This window comes from Myotis yumanensis, unplaced genomic scaffold (assembly GCF_028538775.1).
Source record: "Myotis yumanensis isolate MYYU_CA2020_CCGP unplaced genomic scaffold, mMyoYum1.0.hap1 SCAF_2, whole genome shotgun sequence".
Taxonomy (NCBI): domain Eukaryota; kingdom Metazoa; phylum Chordata; class Mammalia; order Chiroptera; family Vespertilionidae; genus Myotis; species Myotis yumanensis.
This window is the reverse complement of record NW_027223753.1, coordinates 95,281,115-95,300,889: the sequence shown is the minus strand read 5'-3', so window position 1 is coordinate 95,300,889 and position 19,775 is coordinate 95,281,115. Positions and strand designations below refer to the sequence as shown.

General features: G+C 42.6%; 1 protein-coding gene across 1 annotated transcript in view; it reads right to left on the bottom strand.

The window, feature by feature from the left end:
• GMDS (GDP-mannose 4,6-dehydratase) overlaps positions 1–19,775 on the bottom strand; it is a 664,099-nt gene that overhangs the window by 114,804 nt on the left and 529,520 nt on the right. The window contains exon 8 of the mRNA XM_070403469.1: positions 542–660. Within this exon, the coding sequence (XP_070259570.1) occupies positions 542–660 (119 nt within the window). The remainder of the gene's footprint in view (positions 1–541; positions 661–19,775) is intronic.

Here is a 19,775-nt window from a genome sequence, read left to right as displayed (position 1 = left end):
ATGCTCAATGCAGGAGCTGCCCCCTGGTGGTCAGTGTGCTCCCACAGCCAACCTCCCGCAAATGGCTAACCTCCTGCTGTCCCTCCCGCCAGACAGTTCCAATCAGCCCTGATTGCCAGCCAGGCTGAGGGACCCCACCTATGCACGAATTCGTGCACCGGGCCAGTAGTTTTAAAATATAAATGGAAAGTATTAAAAAAGATTGTGTAATATTATCATATTGACTGGTAAGAGTACAATTAGCTACAGTAATATCATAGTACATCATATATAAATCATAATAAAAAATTAAAGCTTTTCAAAAGTAAAAATATTTTAAAAATAAAAAAGATAAAAGAAATTTTGAAAAGACTATTCAGATAGTGGCAAACACTTCACATAAGTAGATTTGTATGTGTGATGAATAACAAAGTCTCTACTCCATAATGAAACTCCCTACATTGCTTTACAAGAGAGTAAAAAGGGAAAACACAAGCATATATACAAACCTGCCAGAAAATGTTTGATGAATGACCTGAAATCAACTCTCAGGTATACTTACACAATGGTTTTTCCAATGTGCAAAAATGATTTCTCTACAAATTCCCGGACACTATGGACTTCTCCAGTAGCTATGACAAAATCCTCTGGCTCGTCATTCTGCAGCATCAGCCACATAGCCTAGAGAGAGACAGGCAAATCCCAGTTAAAGTTGCAGTCAGCTACCACTTGGGAAATATAATGCTATCAAACACACATAATTGTGTATGGACATTGTTAAAAGGTGAACTGAAGCACATTAATATATTTTTTAAGATTTTCTTTGATCATACCTCAATTTGAATAGAGAAGTGGTTAGGAGTGCTTCACCAACAAGAGCTAGTGGCAAGGTTTTTATAGAGTAGACACTGAAGTGAAGCAAAGCAACGCAAAGCAATTATTTGACTGGCTATAGCTTATGCAATTGCCTTATTTGGGAAAGGCAAGTTAGCTCTTTTTGATTGGTTGTTCTTAAGCTTAATTTTCATGGATTTGAGCGAAGTGACCCTGGCTTAGGCTAGCTTATGTGGCCTGCCAAGGCATTAGAGCCACCTTAGTCTAATAGTCTCCAGGTTTAAATATTTTAACCTACAACTAGAACACAATACAATATTCACACCACTAGAGTAGTGGTTCTCAAGCCATAATGTGCATCATGTGGGGAACATCCTATATAATAAAGAGCTAATATTCAAATGGTTGTCACACCCTCACGCCATCACATCCTAATGGCTCAGACACTCAACACTGGGGAGAGAGGAATGGGGACCAGCCAGGCACAAATGAGCTCACGAGAGAGCAATGGGCACCAGCCAGGCTCAAATGAGCTTGCAAGAGAGGAATGGGGACCAGCCAGGCACAAATTAGCTTGCGAGAGAGGAATGGGGACCTGCCTGGCTACGGCCTGGGAGAGTGACAAGCCACAAGCCCCGCGGTCCTGGGTGCCAGTGGCTGCACCTGCACCTGCAGCCCAGGAGAGGGACAAGCCGCATGCCCTGCAGTCCCAGGCGCCAGCAGCTGGGGCTGCAGCCCGGGAGAGAGACAAGCTGCACACCCCGCGGTCCCAGGCACCAACGGCTACACCTGTGCCTGTGACCCAAAAGAGGGACAAGCCACCTGCCTCGTGGTCCTGGGTGCCCGTGGCTGCAGCCCAAGTGAAGCTGCCTGCCCACAGTCCTCTGTGGCTGTGGCCAGCCCAGGCGAAGCCGGCCCTGGTTCTGTGTGCCTGTGGCCAGCTGGAGGAGGGAATCCTGGGTCCCAGGTATGGGGTGAAGCAGAGGCGGTAAGGGGAGATCAGGCCAGCAGGGGAGCAATTAGGGGCAATCAGGCCAGTGAGGGAGCAGTTAGGGGCAATCAGGCAGGCAGGCAGAGGTGGTTAGGGGCAATCAGGTAGACAAAGGTGGTTAGGGGTGATCAGGCAGGCAGGCGAGTGGTTAGGAGCCAGCGGTCCTGTATTGTGAGAGGCAGTGGTACATCCTCCGAGAGGTCCAGGATTGGAGAGGTTGCAGGCTGGGCTAAAGGACCTCCCCTCCCCTCCCCCCCCCCCCCCCATGTATGAATTTCATGCACCAGTCCTCTAGTTTCAGTATAAGATGCCTGGGTCACAGTTGCTGAAGTGGACTTAGTAGAGAACATGCTTTAGGCATTTTTATCTTTAACATCCAAGATGATTCTCATGCAGCAGGTCCTTGGACAACAATTTAGAGGAACAAGATATTGAAGAGTATTTGTGGCACATAACCTTTCTTATGAAGAATTTAAAAAGCATTATCTAATTTACCTTCATATCATGGATGGAAGGGAAAGAAAAATATTTTAAAGACAGATGTTTATCCCAAAAATAGAACAAAATTTCTTAACAATAAAGATATCAATGTGGTGATATCAAAAAGCAAAATAATCAAGAATTATTAATGGACTTCAGGTCAAGATGGCAGCATAGCCAAATATGGTACTTGCTTCCTCCCACAACCACATAAAAATTACAACTAAACTAAAGAACAACCATCATTCAGAAAAACACTTGAAATCTAGCTGAATGGAAGTCATACAACTAGGGATTTAAAGAAGAAGCCACATCAGAACTGGTAGGAGGGCCAGATATGCAGAATGGGCTGGTCCCACAGCCATGTATGGTAGATAAAAATTGAGAGGGGTAACTAGGCTGTGGAAGTACCTCTTAGGGTGTGGAGGGTTCCAGTACCAGGAAGAGAAATCCCTATATCTCTGGCTGTAAAAATCAGCGGATAGCACTTCAGCCCACAGATTGAAGGGAGTTCAATTCTGATCAAGGGCACATACCACAGTTGCAGGCTCAATCCCCAGCTCAAGTCAGGGTGCATGTGGGAGGGAACCAATTGATGTCTCTCTCACATTGATGTTTCTCTTTCTGTCTCTCTCCCTCCCTTTCACTCTCTCTAAAAATCAATGGAAAAATATCCTTGGGTGAGGATTAACAACAAAACATAACAACAAATATAAACAAACAAACAGTGGAGATAATGGCTGAGTGAGACAGAGGCAGATCCTCTTAAAGGGTCCACATGTGAACTTACTTTGACTCACTCCCTCTGAGCTCCAAAGCTGGGATAGCAGCTTGAAAGGCACCAGGGACATTTGGGAAGGAACTGAATTGTTTGGCATCAGGATGAGAGCTAGGGGACAGCTTTCTCTCAGACAGAAGTGCAGAGGCCATTGTTGCTCTGAATGAGCCCTCCCTGCACAGAGCAGGAAGGTGGGCACCATATCTGAGTCTCCATCAACCTGGCTATCACAGTTTGGCCTCCCTGAGAATTCCCTGAGACACCAGCCAACCCAAGTTCCAAGCCCACCCAAGATGTTTCCAGTAGCTTTCCCACAAGATGGCCTGTCTTGGCTCATGCTTTAGACTTTCCCAAAATTTCTCCTAAAAGCAGCATCTGGCCTCAGGAAGCCCTGTACTTCTCAATAAGTGGCCCCAGGCCTGGCACCAGCAGTGGCTGGCTAGGGTTCACAACGTGGCCTCTCCTGGGCACCTCCAAGCCCAGCACAAGTAGCAGCCATCTGCAGATCACTTTGTAGCTCAAGGCTGGTGGCCCAGGTATTATACAGGTGGTGGCTGACCTTGGCCTGCAACTCCTGGGAGGCCCAAGAGCCAGCACACCCAGTATACAGCTTCAGACCATGTCAAAGCACCATCACCCAACTAACTTCATAGTGACACACTCAAGGGGTGGACTTTGTGGGCACCAGAACCCTGCTGAAGTAAGTCCTTCTCTGTGGGGTTGGCCCCTGAACAGCTGATCCTCCACAGTGGTTGGTGATCACAGCTAGTCCTTGTGGCTGATTGGCCTGGAGGTAAATCCCTCTCATTGATGTGCCACATGGTGGGGGGAGGCACCTGGAGTGCCCAGCTTGGGTGATTGGGGCTGTGCCACTGGACCCTACAGGACACCTACTATATTAAGACACTCTACCAAGCACAGAAGATGTAACAGTTGTACCTGATACATAAAAACAAACACAGGGAGGCTGCCAAAAAGGGAGAAACACCTCCCAAATGAAAGAACAGAACAGACCTCCAGAAAAAGAACTAAACAGGAGGAGATAAGCAATCTACTAGATGCAGAATTTAAAACACTGGTTATAAAGACGCTCAATGAATTTAAAAGAAGAGTAATTGAATGTAGAGAAAACTTCGACAGCATAAATTAGGACATGGACACCATAAAGAAGGATGTGGAAACCATTAAAAAAAAAATACAGTCAGGAATGAAGGATACACTAACTAATATGAAGACTAATATTATGGGGAATCAATAATTGAGTAGATAAAGCTGAAAATCAAATCATCGATTTGGAACATAATGAAGCAAAAAACACCCAATCAGAACAACAAAAAGAAAAAAAATCAATCCAAAACAATAAAGATAGTGTAAGGAGCCTCTGGGATAACTTCAAGGGTACCAACATTCACATAATGGAGGTGCTGAAGGGAGAAGAAAGAGAGCAAGAAATTGAAAATATATTTGAAAAAATAATGATGAAAAACTTCTCTAACTTGGTGAAGGAAATAGACATACAGGTCCAGGAAGTGCAGAGAGTCCCAAACAAGATAAACACAAAGAGGCCCACACCAGGATACATAATAATTAAAATGCAAAAGGTTAAAGACAAAGAGAGAATCTTAAAAACAGCAAGAGGAAAAAAGCAGCTAATTACCTATAAGGGAACTCCCATAGGACTGTCAAGCTGATTTCTTAACAGAAACTTTGCAGGCCAGAAGGAATTAACAAGAAATATTCAAAGTGATGAAAAGCAAGGACCTACAACCAAGATTACTTTACCCAGCAAAACTACCATTTACAATTGCAGGACATATAAAGAACCTCCCAGACAAGAAAAGCTAAAGGAGGTCATCACTCAGGAAAGCGCAGGGAACTCAGGGTTAGCCTGCCTCCACGCTTGACTCACCCACTTGATGGTGTTCACAGGACAGACCGTGGTGGCCCAGCCTGTGCACATGCAGCAGCTGCTGAAGCTCAAGCAGCAGGTTGTGCAGCAGCAGAAGGCCATCCAGCCACAAGCTGGCAGGCGGACATCCCCCAAGGGGTCCCAGATTGTGAGAGGGCTCAGGCCGGGCTGAGGGACCCCCCCACCTCCAGTGCATGAATTTCATGCACTGGGCCTCTAGTACAGTCAATAATGTTATAATAATGACATATAGTGTCAGATGAGTACTAGATTTATAATGATGATCATTTAGTAAGTTATATAATGTCTAGTCACTGGAGTTTAAACCTGAAACTAATATAATATTGTATGTAAACTGTAATTTTAAAATAATGATTTTTTAAAAAATTAAAAAATGAAGCCCCAAAGGGAATTTTAAAAAAATCTACTACCATTTATATACTGATATTATTTAAATTGGATTCCACAACCTAAGATTCAACAATTGATCTATAAATCCATTTCTTTATCTGTAAAACTGAAAGAATGCCACCTACTCAAAGTATTATTATTAATTGTAAAGAGATGAGTCGTGATTCAGCACAAAGGAAATGATCTCAAGCAGGGAATACTGAAACCTAAACATAATGTTGGATTTCACAAGTATTCCAAGACCTCAAGAACTCTACAACTGCCCTTCCCCATTAACATAACTAAGTCTACTATGTTACACATGGATCCTGATTTCCAGTTGCGCAAACATTTTAAAGATCCCCAACTTCTATGAGTAGTACAGCTACCCTTCTAACAGCAACAGTTAGCAATTCATGTACTGCATCTATTTGTAAATATTTTTTCTAGAGGCTTCACTGGTTACCAATCCCACATTCCAACAAAAAGAAAGTACAGCCAAACCCTGTAAAATAAATCTCTGCTAAATTAAAAATAATCATTAATGCAAAAACAATCATGGAATGAAGAGTACTACCACTTTTATAGAGTTCTCTGGGAGGCAACGAGAAGGTGTGTACCAGCTTAGGTTTTCTTTCACCAGGCAGCATTTCAAGGTCAGGTGCTCAATGAGACCTTCCACAGGCACACTTTTTCAACAGGAATGAGAAGGCCAGTGGGGCAGCAATGTAGCCACATGTTTAAGACACTAACTGTGGCCACCATCACAGCTTGGCTCCATTCAGTTATATCAGCTTTTATCAATGACATACAGGCCTTGAGTTTCTATAGCTTGGACCAGCAGTTAAGTTTACAGGTTTTGTTTACACAGATAGAAGATACAGATTTAAGAAGTACAGTTGGTATCTGACAACAGCATGTCTCTTTAAGAAAAATCCAAGCAGGAAACAAATTAATGTGTGTGTGTGTGTGTGTGTGTGTGTGTGTTTTAATCACTCCTACTCACTTTTCAAAATATAATAGGTAAAGATAACAGGCAGTTCATTATAACACAGTGCCCAGTATTAAAGTTGAACTCTTGTTCTTACATTTAAAGAAAACTAATTTGGTTGGTGTCTCCCTAGCTACTATTGTATAAGCTGAAATTTAGCTTGCTGAATTCAACAGGGCAGCTTATTTTCTCTTAAAAAATGAATTCTTCTTTATTCTTTTGAATTTGTGGCAGCCTTCTAAAAATAAGTAAATATTTCTCTTTTACTTGAAGTTACTTCTTGTGACTATTTTGTATTTTTGGCCTATTACATGATAGCTTTAAATCATATTTTTGTTTTATAAAAGATGAGACTTTGGGCAGTTTTACATGCCTTGGAGATGTGGCAACTGGATGAATCAATGGCAACAGATTCAGGTCAGTGATATACTAAAAGTAACTGATGAAATTGTCTTGCCTAGAAGATAGTTCTGTCCTCGTAATGAAATATCTGGTTTTATTCTGCACTAGGTCATAACTAATGAATTTAATCACAATACTTAAAAAAAATCCTCACTGGAGGATATGCATATTGATTTTTAGGAGGGAGCTGGAGCTGGGGTGGGTGGGGGGGAGAGAGAAAGAGAGTGAGAGAGAGAGAGAGAGAGAGAGAGAGAGGTAGTTTATCCCCTTACCAGCCTCGACCAGGACTGGAACCAGAAACCTTTTTTGGTGTATAGGACTATGCTCCAACCAAATGAGCTACCTGGCCAAGGCTAATCACAGTGCTTTTTAAATTTTATATGAATTAGATTAATAATAATAACAAAGTTCAATCAGTTTTATTATTATTATTATTATTGTTAATCCTCATCTGAGCATATTTTTCCATTGATTTTTAGAGAGAGTAGAAGGGAGGGGGAGAGTCAGAGAAATCAATTAGTTGCCTCCCCCATGCTCCCCAACTGGCACTGGGGATGAAACCTGCAATAGAGGTACGTGCCCTTAACCAGAATTGAATTGAGAACCTTCGGTCCACAGGCCAATGCTTTATCCAGTGAGCCAAACCAGCTAGGGCTCAATTAGCTTTTCAATGGTACAGAGTAGATGTTCTCTCTATCTGAGTAGTCCACACAGCACACAGTCTACAAAAGTTTTGTAGCTCCACGGCCGCTGCACACTGTTATCTGCTCCAGGCTAAGACTAAGACGCGGGCTGTGGTCTGAAATGCAGCCTGGCTCTGCTGCCAAGCTTTGTGCCTGGCACCCTCCTTTGTTAGGCTCCTGGGAGAGGTGCCTCTCTATAATGGGCACTGGCTCCAGCAGAGGCCCGATGGGCAGGGGCCTGCTCCTCATGTCTGAGATCTGTACGTGCAGTTCCTGGGATCTAGAAGACCCCCGTCCCTCGTCTGTGTGGGAACTCTGACCTCTCCTTCTAGACTGTGAACAAGAGTCCCAAGTCTAGTCCTAGACATGCGTTCCTGTGATGCCCCTGAATTTCTCTGCCACCCACAGCTGCGCTGTGTGCACTGGGACACAGCCTGCTCTTCGGCCACCCTCCCCCACCTCTCTCCAGTGCACCCACACCCACGCACACACACAAGCTAGCTTTGGCTTTCTTCAAAATGTTTTCAAAGTTTTTAGGAAAAATTAAATTATGCTTCTGGCTAGAATTTCTATTTGAACATTTTTCTGAGGGATTAATGTATACACTCGAATGTGTTTTACTCAAATTTCCATTCTAAAAATAACATTTCAAATAGGTCTTTCAGGACTGCTCAGCTTTATTTTATTTCTTCTAAAATGCTATGTTGTGCTAGAATGCTTTTTAAAAATCACATTTTTAGGCATGTGAAAAAAATAACAGCTTGCTAAAATTAAAGGGGAAGATATGATTACTGGTTAATAGTAGATTCCTTTGTGTAGTAGATCACTTTGTTCCTCAGCAGGAGCCCGGGGATCAGTTGGGGCCTCACTTTCACTAGGGTGAATGCCAAGCAGCTGCTCTTTTCTTTTCCAGAAAACTATCTGCAGCCTCTGACCTATCAATTTCTAGGCATTTCCTCTGAAGTCTATATTGTACCAGACTCCAGTCTGGGAATGGGAAGGGAAAGGATATACAACTCCAGATTTATTTGTTATTACTAAATAGTTTACTGGTTGTACAGAGGGAAAGGGCTTTGTTTAGATTTCCATTGAGCATAATTAATGGTTATTGACTGGTAAATGAAGAACAGGTGACACTCCAGATTGGAAGATAAATGATCTTGTGTTCTGGTGTGATAATGGGTTAGTAATTTGCCACAAAGCCTGGGCCCAGTGCATCCCATCATAATGCTGGGTCATGTCCAGGACACAAAGGCCCCTGTGTGAGGAGCACTCAGCCATCCCCTCCTTATACAGCTGCACACGGTGATCTGGTCTACTTATTCTCTGATGGATGGCACAACTGAGGCAAAAGTTCACCACTTCTCACCTTCCTGTTCACATGCTGAGCACATGACCCATAACACCGCCAGGGCACAATCTGTGATCAAATTGCCACCCAGCTTTGGCTGCAGAATACAGAAAGGATTTTGAGGTTGCATGTTTTAGACATTAATTCTCTCTCTTTGTCTCTCCAGAAATGAAGGAGGGAAAAGACGAAGTCGTCCCATATTCTTTTAGAGCAGCGGTTCTCAACCTGTGGGTCGAGACCCCTTTGGCGGTCGAACGACCCTTTCACAGGGGTCGCCTAAGACCATCCTGCATATCAGATATTTACATTACGATTCATAACAGTAGCAACATTACAGTTATGAAGTAGCAACGAAAATAATTTTATGGTTGGGTCACAACATGAGGAACTGTATTTAAAGGGCCAAAAGGTTGAGAACCACTGTTTTAGAGCCTTTAAGGATATGACGAACTTATCCACTTCCTCACATGCTTTTTTACTTTCAGCCCTGCCCTGATCACCATCAAAAGAAAAACATCTCCTCATTCTTAATCCATCTCACAGGGAGGAAAGACAGTTAGTTAAGTAATTTACCAATGCTTCAGATTCGTCAACACAGAATGTCACTTCATGTCAAATGAACAGCACACTTTTCAAATCATGTCTCACATTCATTTTGCTTTTAAGGCATGTGAAATTTGAGGGAAATCTGACTCCATACCATTGGCTTGACAGCCAAAATAGATAGGTATAAATATTAGTTAACTTTGGACATGTGCTCTCTTGTAACTATATAATTAACCTATCCATTCTACAAATCTAATTTAGAGAAGTCAAAATAAAGTTTTGAGTTAAGAAATTTCAAATAAAAATATTCCTCTCCCACAAGCTACTCTTTGGCCATTGAAATCATGAATGCGGAAGTGGGCAGTGAGGGTCACTCCTTTTTCCTTGACTTGGTAGCTATGGAGGTTGCTTGCAGCTGGACCAGTGAAGGAGAACACCCAGAGTATATCACACAGCCCACTAACCACACCTGATTCCATGCATGCCTTTTGGGGTGTGATGTGTGTTTGTCTTAAAAGTCTGGATTCTACAATTGCTTCCACCTCACCATTAACTTCCAGTTTAGTATCCAAGCCACAAACACTGATTAACTGAGCTGTCATCCATGAATAACAAGATTTGTTAATCAAGGTTATGTTTAACTATGTTATTTGACTGCTGCTTTTTTAGCCCTGCACTTTTGTGCTGCATGGGCTACTGTCATAAGGATTATCTTAAAGGAGAAATATATACATACATATACATACAGTATATTGGGGGAGAATCTATGAAATAATTCTAGTAACAATCATAGAAACTTGAACAAATGGAAATTAAAATTCCCATAAAGGATGCCAGGTGTGGGTCTGCTTACATACATTTTATCTGTAAGCTTCACTCAGTAATGAAGACGACAGCCTGACACTTACAGTTTGCACTAGCAATTCTGTTTTGTGGCACCACATAGGCAGGTCTGAGGGCCAGCCTGAGAGAGTACCCTATACTATAACACAGTTGGGAAACAGGTACCAAATTACCAACAAATAAAACTGTATCAAGAAAATCATCTAGCATGAAAGAAGGTCCTCTGAATCCATTTATTTTCTTCAAGGGCAAAAATACTGTGGTTTGTGGATTCCTCTGGTGAAGGGCTCTTCAGACATTTTAAAGATACAAAGGTAATGAATGGGAAAAATTGTTAGATAACAAATAAAAACACCATAAATAATAAAACACGATTTAGAAAGCTACGTAGCTCTTGCTTCTTGCGTTTGTTGTTAATGTATCATCTGCATTGATATCATATGCACTGAAAGAAAGAGGCTATTTCAAAATCTGCCTGGACCTCTACCCTTTTATTGTAGCCAGGTACACCAATCTCATCCCAGAAACACTATAAACCTAAAGGTTCTTAGTCCTGTGTTAATAATTCTGAATAATTTTCCTGGGTTACCATCTGCTCTTTGATATGCAGATTCAAGTTTTCTCTTTATTTCTTCTATTAATCTTTGAGTGTATTTTATCTCTTCTATTTGTTCCATTTCTTTTTCAGGAACACTAAGTATGCATATTTTTTCTCCTTTCTATGTTTATTATACCCTATCTACTCATTTTAATGTTTGTTCTTATGGATATTATTTTACGTGATTTCCTCCTGTTGTTCACCTGATTATTTTAGTAACACTTATTTTAAATTTGTTGCTAATGTGGCTTCAATCTCTGAAATATTTTTTTCTCTTCCATATCTTTCCTGATTACTTCCAGCTTAAGGCTTTCATTTATTTTCTTTAAGGTAGGGGTCAGCAAATTTTTTCTTACAGGGCCAGATATTAGATATTTTAGATTTGTGAGCCATACGATGTTTAACACAACTATGCAGCACTATACTGCAAATACGGCCACAGACAGCATAGAAATAAGCAGACATGGCTGTGCTCCAATAAAATGTCATTTACAAAAACAGGCAACTGGCGCATGGCCTGCAATTTGCCCACCTTTGCTTTTAGCAATCCGAACCAAAACACGTTGCCTGTAATTTATTTAAATCTATGGAGAAGTTAGTTATCTGAGCACAAGCTGCATATTTTTTCTTTGAAGAATACTCCCTATAATATGTGCTAATCATCTGTTTTATTAAGTGCTCATTTTCTTCTCCTTGGGACCCTCTTCCCCACTCCCACCTCAGACACAGACCATGGGTAGTACCTTTCCAGTTACTATTCCTGCTAGAACACAATTAATAATTGCTGGAGAAATCACATGAGAAAGATCAGGGAAGTGCACAGAGGCAGCCTGCAGCTTGCGTTCAAACTGCTCTCAGAACCATCTTACCTAACGCTACAGCTTCTTCCCCAGGGCACAGCTGTCCTCAGTTTTCAGTGCTCAGATGGTTAACGTGGCTCACAGAATAGCCATAGTCACATGGCCACTATGGAGACATTTCGCAATAACTGCCTCACCTCTGCCTTCTTCTCAGATCAAACTCTATACTGCCCTCAGCCAGGAGGCTGTGACACAGGCAGGACAACTGGTTTCTCCTTCAGTAGCGTGTTTCTGCCATAAGGCAGAATGAGACTGGGTATCCATAAACAGTCTCCATTCCTGTGTAACGTCATTTTGTGGGCCTCTTATTACTCCACATTCATTTGAGCAAAATCTACAGACTACATGCATATATGTAAGCTCAGCATAATATATTCTGAGTGAGTGTAGAAGGAATTATTTTAAGCAATTATATGTATCCCAAAGTTATGTGACCACGTAAATACTGTGTGAAAGAACCTCAGTGAAAAATGTGCATACAAATAAAGGATGTTTCGTTTGTTCAGTGCTGCTTACTAAGCTGTTTTATTGCTCAGGATTCTGTGAGTTAGTTCAGCAGGGCTGGGGGGAGAGGGTGGTGGCTCCTCTGTGCTCTTTGTGGAGCTGATCGAGGTGAACTGGTTGGGGCTGCAGGACCCAGATTGCCTCCCTCACAGGTCTGGGCCCTGGGTGGCGGATGCACTTCAGTTCTCACGTGCCTCCATCCCCATGGTCTCTCACTGCTCCCTTGTGCAGACCAAGCTTTTCTACAAAACAGAAGCTGCACGGCTTCGGAAGGCATCAGCCTGAAGTGACCTGGTATTGCTTCTTCTGCATGCTACTGGTGAGAGGGTCACCCCAAATTCTAGAAATGGGCACAGACTCACCCCTTTATGAGGAAATGGTAGAGTCACATTGCAAGAGGTATGCAGGATGGGAGGGCTTCTGCAGCCATCTCCGGAAAAACCCACCATCTTGTGATGACTAGAACAACAGTTGATTGATTCAGTATAGTAATGAATAATTTTGCCTTTAACTTAAACATTGCTCCAGCTTGTAGTTTCATATAAGGCTTTGTCTACCTTTACCATCATGCAGTGTAGTTAGGTTTATATGGGGGCAACAGTAATTCAGACTAACACCTGGAATATGGAAACTCACTTTCAGGTCACTAGGCTTGAACAGATGTTCTAACTTGGCCCTAACATCATCACTGCCACAACATACTTCCCAGAAGTGCTTGTTTCCTGGAGCATGCCCAGCCACCTACCTCAGCCAGGTGTTTCCCATTACCTGCACCCACTCGCACACCCAGGTAAGCCATTCCAGAATTAGGTCCTGGCCCAGCAGCTCTGGGTGTGCAGCAGGAAGTTACTTTACACTCATGACCGCCTGACCGTCCATCTCCCAACTCATGGGTCCCGCCATGCTGCCTAAATATGCTCCTGGGAAGCCAGCTCTGCCTCCTCGGTGACCCCTCCAACCGGTCCTGACCACCTGGCTCTGCCTCTCGGTCTGACTCTCACCTCTGGAATCCAACTTCTGAGCTGGCTCAGGGCTCCCTTGAACAACAGGTCCTGGCCTTGCCATAGATCTCAGATTTGGTGTTGATCACCATCACTACCAGTAAATAAGATCTGCACACCGTATCGTGTGCTTGAAGGCAAACAATGACAGCACTTCTCAAGCTTAGTCTAAAACGTGCTGCCAACAGAAGTATGATGCAGCCATGGATGACAGTGTTAATTTTCTATTAGTCACATTAAAAGAGTAAAAGAAAATGTGAAGTTCAATTTATGTTTTACTTAATATATACATTATCATTTCAATATAAAATATTAAGACATTTTACAGTATTTCTTCATGTACTAAGGATTCAACATCCAGCGTGTATTAGACGTTTGCAGCACATCCCAGTTCAGACGGGGCCCCCGTCAAGTGCTCAGTAACCACTTGCGCTCGTGGAGCCTGCGTGGGAGTCCAGCTAGAGTCAGCCTCGTGGAGGAAAGGCGAGGCGGGCCTGTCATGTAAGGCACTGCCTGAATCCTGTCTGCTTAACCTGCCAAGACAGTGCTGGGCTTCCTGGAGGAGGCCTCCTCCTCATGGGGCACAGCTGGAGGAATCCTCCCACGCCCTCCTGTGTAATTGTCTCCACCTCCTGCCTCTTCCGTAGTGATTTATCAGTGGTGCCAACTAGGAGAAAGAGGGCTTGGAAAGTAGCATAACTAGCTCCTAATTCATGATCACTTATGACATTTGAATGCTTGCCTTGTTCGTGTGTAAATGGGCATGATACCACACCCCCAACCTCCCAACTGGAATACCTGGGGGGCAGAAACCCCAAGAACCTCCCAGGGGCGTGCTGGAATGCCGTGCTGAGGAGAGGGGCAGAATCTAGAGTGCAGTGGGCAGCCGTCTGAAAGGCCACAGCAGACACTGCTCCTCCAGCCCAGGGTCCAATTCAGCAAATTTGGGCTGGGGCCTGAACCTCTGCATTTCTAACCAGCTCCTCGGGGAAGCTGCTGCTGGTTGGGGGGCTACACTGACAATGATTAGACCACCTGTGTTTAAACCCCTCCAGGAAGCCCAGCACTGTCTTGACTCAGATTAGACCACCTGTGTTTAAACCCCAGCTCTGGAATTTCCTGGGTAACTTCTGGCACCTCTTAATTGTCCAGTGCCTCGGAAAAATGAGAGCAATAATAGTCCTTACAGAATTGCTTTTAGGACTAAATTAGTTAATATATGTAAAGTGCCTGGAGCAGTGCCTGATGTATAGTAAGTGTTCAAGGACTATTATTTATCATGATGATGACAATGGTGATTATGTAGCTTGAGAGGGTTAGTGGTGCCTGAGGATCCAGTTCGTCTCCATGACCAAGCTCTGGCAATGTGTACTGCACTGGGAGGGCGACTGAAAGGGTGGAGTCTGTTTAATCCTCATTCTATCGAAGCCACAGAGTTTTATAGCTGGAAGGGGCCTCAGAAATGTTCTCATTCAATTCATTTTAAAGACAAAGCAACTGAAACCAGATAGATTTCGTGACTCACCTAAGGTCACACACCTATTTAGTGCCTGAGCTGGACCACAGCCTTCATTTCCCTTTCAGTATTCTTTCTATTGCATCACAGGAACACACATTTTCCCAATGACTGTGACTAGGAATGCATTTTCTTGTAGAAGTTCTGTTATAAGTGGTTGTTAGGAATAGCTGCATGGACTTCTGTGGGCTAACCTGGGGACCTGATCCGTCTGTCAATAACTATTTATGGAATGTCTGCTGGTGCCAGGCCCTGCACTAGAGTCTGCAAGTATGTCAGGTGGAAATAAACAAGTAAATGCTGTGCCTTCTTGGGTTATGGACTTCCAACATTTATATAGGAAAAGGATTTTAAAAGTCTGACGTTTGACATAAGTGAGAACTTCTGAGACATAAACTCCAGGTAGTATCCAGAAGACATCAGGCATGGAAGCTTTCCAAAACCGCCCTCCTGATCAAGATTATCCCTGCCCACGATCCTGCTCCAGATGCCCTTAATGTGGATGGACACCTGACATATTCTGGGCCAATCAGAGTCTAAAAAACATCTGTGTTAAGAGACCTAGAACCTGAATGAGTAGGACAGCACCGAGCCTTGGAGCTATATGGCATCACAGGCAGTCAGCGCACCCTGCTAAAGCCAGGGCAGGCCTGCAGAAGCAGCACTACAGAGCTGTGCCGGCGAAGACCCATCTGGGTACAGGAGCAGGAGAAGGGGATACTACAAGGCTTGAGGGGGGTGTGAGGGGAGAGATGCGCAAACACACAGGAAAGCTGGTTTCATCTCCCAGTCCTGGAAAGGATCCCTACACTCCTTTTATAAATACCTTCTTACTTGAATTTGAGTCGCTTCCTGCTCCTTGAACCAACAAGGTCAGATGAAGACAGCTGGAGACCAAGCAGTACTTCCAGAATTCACAGAGTCTGCATATGTGGAGCCAATCATGTTCCAGGCTCTGTACTCGGAGCTGAGAAGGCAGTTCCAAGGGGCAAGGTACCACCTGCTTCCCCAGAATCCACAGGAAGGCTGCCATGTTCCACAACAACACAAGGCTGATGGGGGTGAATGCTAGTGGGAAAGGAGGCATGGGAGCGCCGAGGAAGACAACATACCAGTGGAGTGGGAGAGCTTCGGAGGCCTATCAATCTGTTCTAAATTCCAAAGCGCACTGATGCTGCCCACTCGTTAGCCCCCTGAAGCCTGCAGGCTGGGACACATGCCCCTTCTCTGTAACTGGGAATTGGTGTCCTGTTCAACTCATTTAAACTCATTTCCAATGTGTTTCCCCACAATGTACTCATTCACAAAACTCAGGATTTCAATCTAAAGGTCACTCTCCACTCAAGATCTTAAAGTGAGGTTTGAACAGTTTGAGATTTAATTGTTCTGCCTTTAGTTTTTGGTTGCTAAATATAAAATACCCCAATCTAAACAATACATAAGCTTTGTTCTTCTGTGAGGTCAAATTGCTGTTATTGACTTGGTCTTACCCATGAGCATAATGTTTCTGTTACAATTATTTCTTAGATTCTGACTCTGTAAAGTCCTTGATTGGAAGATATGAAAAAGGAAGCCAGTTATATTTAAGAAAACACTTATAACAGTAATATTTGCACCTAGTGATATAGGAGGAAAGAATTGTACTGTATATAAAAATAATAATTTATAGACAACTTCACCTCCAATAAGGGCTCCTCCAAGCTACTGGAAATTAGACAAAGAGCTCCTTTATGTCTACCAAATTAAAAAGAAAATCAAGAGAGCTCCGAAACATTCAATTATTTTAAAAAACAAATAGATGGTGATGGGAGTTTTTTTTTCTGGGTCTATATAACTCTAGATGAAATCTAGAAAAACAAACTGTAGATAAATTTAATCAACATTTTCTAGATATTTAACTTATCAAGTATTTGAAAATTCTAAAATGTCCAAAAAAATTTTTTTAGAGAAACTAAACTGAAATTACCAGTCTGGAGAACAAACATTTCTTTTTCGGTTACTACAATTTTCAGAAGTCCGACAAGTATCAATGACTGCTTGAGGTCCATTATTAACAATAAACAATTGTCTATTACTATACAACCCCATGAGTAATGTCAACTAGCAAATGCTAAAGGTCGAGACGGAGGAGCAGGCTTTTCTGTACTATAGCACAACATTCCTCACATTCATTTCACATAACTGACAATGTCTTCATTGTTGTCCTGAACACTAATTTAGTGTTGTATTTTTTTTGCTTGTGTCAATGAGTGTCAAAATATTGTTCTTTTAATACATGGAAGTATTTGCATAGAGCTTTATTACTGATCTTTAGATGTTAGCCAGAGGCAAAATAACACAGAGAAGCTCCAGTTGGGAAATCCCACTAGCAATGAAAGGCAAGAGTCTTGAACATATTCTGCTTTTCTGCCAATTTTTCTCTCCAAGTACACAATGGTTTATTGACCCCACAATTGGTGAAATTAAAAGCAGTGTCAGACACCACAAAAAAATACTTCAACTATAAGACACAAGGATTCCATTTCCCTAAAAATGAAACAGAAAGGTTGCAAGGAGAAATATAAACACTAAAAGGAAGTTCTAGGGTCCTGACATGAATTAAAATACAATACCATGTGAACTGATTACAGAAAAGCCAAGAAACACAGTGCGCTTCAACAGTGAACTGAGAAACATATGGGCCATTTTTGTTGTTATGCTTTCCTGCATCATCTCATCATTAAATGCTCAATTGCCTGTAACTGTTTGCATTTATCCCAGTTATTAAGAAAAATAAAGCCACCACATTTTCTGCCTCTTCAAAGTTGAACAGTCCACAAACAGGTATCTGATGCGGTTTTGAGTTCTGTTTTTTCCCTCCCTAACACCAATTATCCTGCCATTGTGGTAGTGCCCTAAAAGACAAAATGCCCTTTCACAAAAAAACAGCAGGCTCCAGCTGCTGGTTACTCACTATGAAACTGAAGGGCTGATCCCTGGCTGTGGTGAGGAAAGAGCAGTCCCAGAGCTTGGTGCCAGGACAGGCTAGTAAAGGCCACGCTCGAACCGCGAGAAGCCAGACCAGCCTTTCAAGTCAAGTGTTGGCTTGTAGACATATAAGTTAATCAGCCATGAAATAAGCACCACAATGTTCTTATTGATCACAAAGGGCTCATGACGCAATCTTGGCTCCATTCTTTCGGCCTCCGACTCTCAGAGAAAGAGAGCACCTTGAGGGGTGTTTACTCAGGCGGGTGTTCACTTCAGGACTGGAACCTGGGAAGATATGCAATGTGCCTCGTCTCCAAAGTGAAGTGCACGAAACCCATCGCAATCACATACCTATTCATTTTGTCAAAGAACATGATGGTGTTCTTATTGCATTTATTAAGAGTAAAAGGGTATTTAGAAAACTTCAAACTAATAATATTTTAAAAATAAATTTTAATTGTCCCTCAATTTTTTTTTATTCACTGTCAAATACTACATAGTGTTGATACTTTTGTTTTTAAATCAATATTATTGATTTAAAGGATAGCTATTGAACATTTGCTCCAAAAGTCCTAAGTGAAGAAGCTGGTCATTTTAAATTGTGCAGGTGGAACATCTGGTGTACCTTTCTGCTCTTGAGAATGAGCCATGTATTAATCACATTTTCTGCTCATTCTGCACCAAATCTTCAGTTTCTACTTCTACTATATCTTTCTAAAACCACAGTGAGAAAGGCAAAGTGGGTGAGGGTGGCTAGTGCTGTTGGAGCTTTAGGACACATTCTAAGATGCTGCTAAATGTGGGCCATCCACAGGTGTGACAATACACAATGAGTCCTCTCCCACTAAGCCAGCCTCATTATTCAGAGGTAGTTTTCCTCCAGAATGAATCCTCTTAAGCAAAATGGAAAAGAACAAATTCAGTACAGAGCTCAGGGAGAGGACTATGAAGTGAGATGAAGAATCAAAGAATTAAGTCTTTAAGAAAAACATTCAGTCAATCGATTCTCTAAGGGCATGGAGATATAGTCCTAGTGTCTCCCCATGAGTAAACCGGCTGCCAAGTGATAAACTCTAAACTCTCATGCGCTGTCCTTGCTATCTGGTTAGGCTCCAGATGCATGTGTCCACAGACATTACAGAGCTGGGTGAGTGAGGGAATGATAGTCACACAATTGCTCCTGCCTTTCTTTTTCCTTTTCCATAGAGTGTGTGATTGACTCCAGGACAAACACAGATGAAAAAAAAAAAAATCAAGTATTGTATTTCTAAAAGTGACATGGACTGCAGATCTGCTGAGGGGGGCGGGGGGAACAATGGGATATCTCAGTCATCATGAAGGCCTAGTGATCTACAAAGCAATGAGAGCCTGTTTCTTAGTTTTCAGGACTCACTTTTGTCTCCAACTCAGTGTTAGTTTGAAACTTTTCTAGAACTACTGAATAAAAGGACAAGCATTAGACATTTGCTCTTAAGAGTGAACAGTGCCCCCCTCCCCCACCCCCCAACTGGGGGGCATAGATTCCCTGATCACTTGGAGGAAACAGTGCCACCTGCTGAAACTCCCATCTCTTTAGCTGAGCGTATTCCCCAGCCCCTGCCCCCTAGTTTGGAGGCTCTGGAGAAGAACAGAGCCACGCATCATAGAACTACTGGTTTCTCATGTGATTCACCACTACTGGAGGTGGGAGCTAAGAGTGAAGAAAAAATGTTTTGTTATATATTTTTAAAAGGTCTTGTTCCCAGCAGTAAACACAGTGCTGGTAGCTTAGGAACCCTTTCTGTGATCACTTGTGTATTTTTATGTAATGGGAGCCTGTGGTGTGAGACTAGATACAAAAACACATACAACAAAAACCCAAACCGTATGCAGAACATGAGAGCTGAGAGGATCACAGCACCAAGACAAGAAGGCCTTGTGTGTTTATTCATCTTTCCAAATGAAGTGTTTTTACAGGAATATAGGCAGCCATAGAGCACTGCCTTTATGCAGTGAAAAGGACTCAGATGGAAGTCCTAACGCCAGTCACTCACCTCATTGCATTAGATGACATTTTGAAAGCACTTTGTGATCTACTAAATGTTATTGCCATTATAAAAGATAATATCATTGGAGAAAATTCCAGAGTTAATGCCTAAGAGATCAGTGC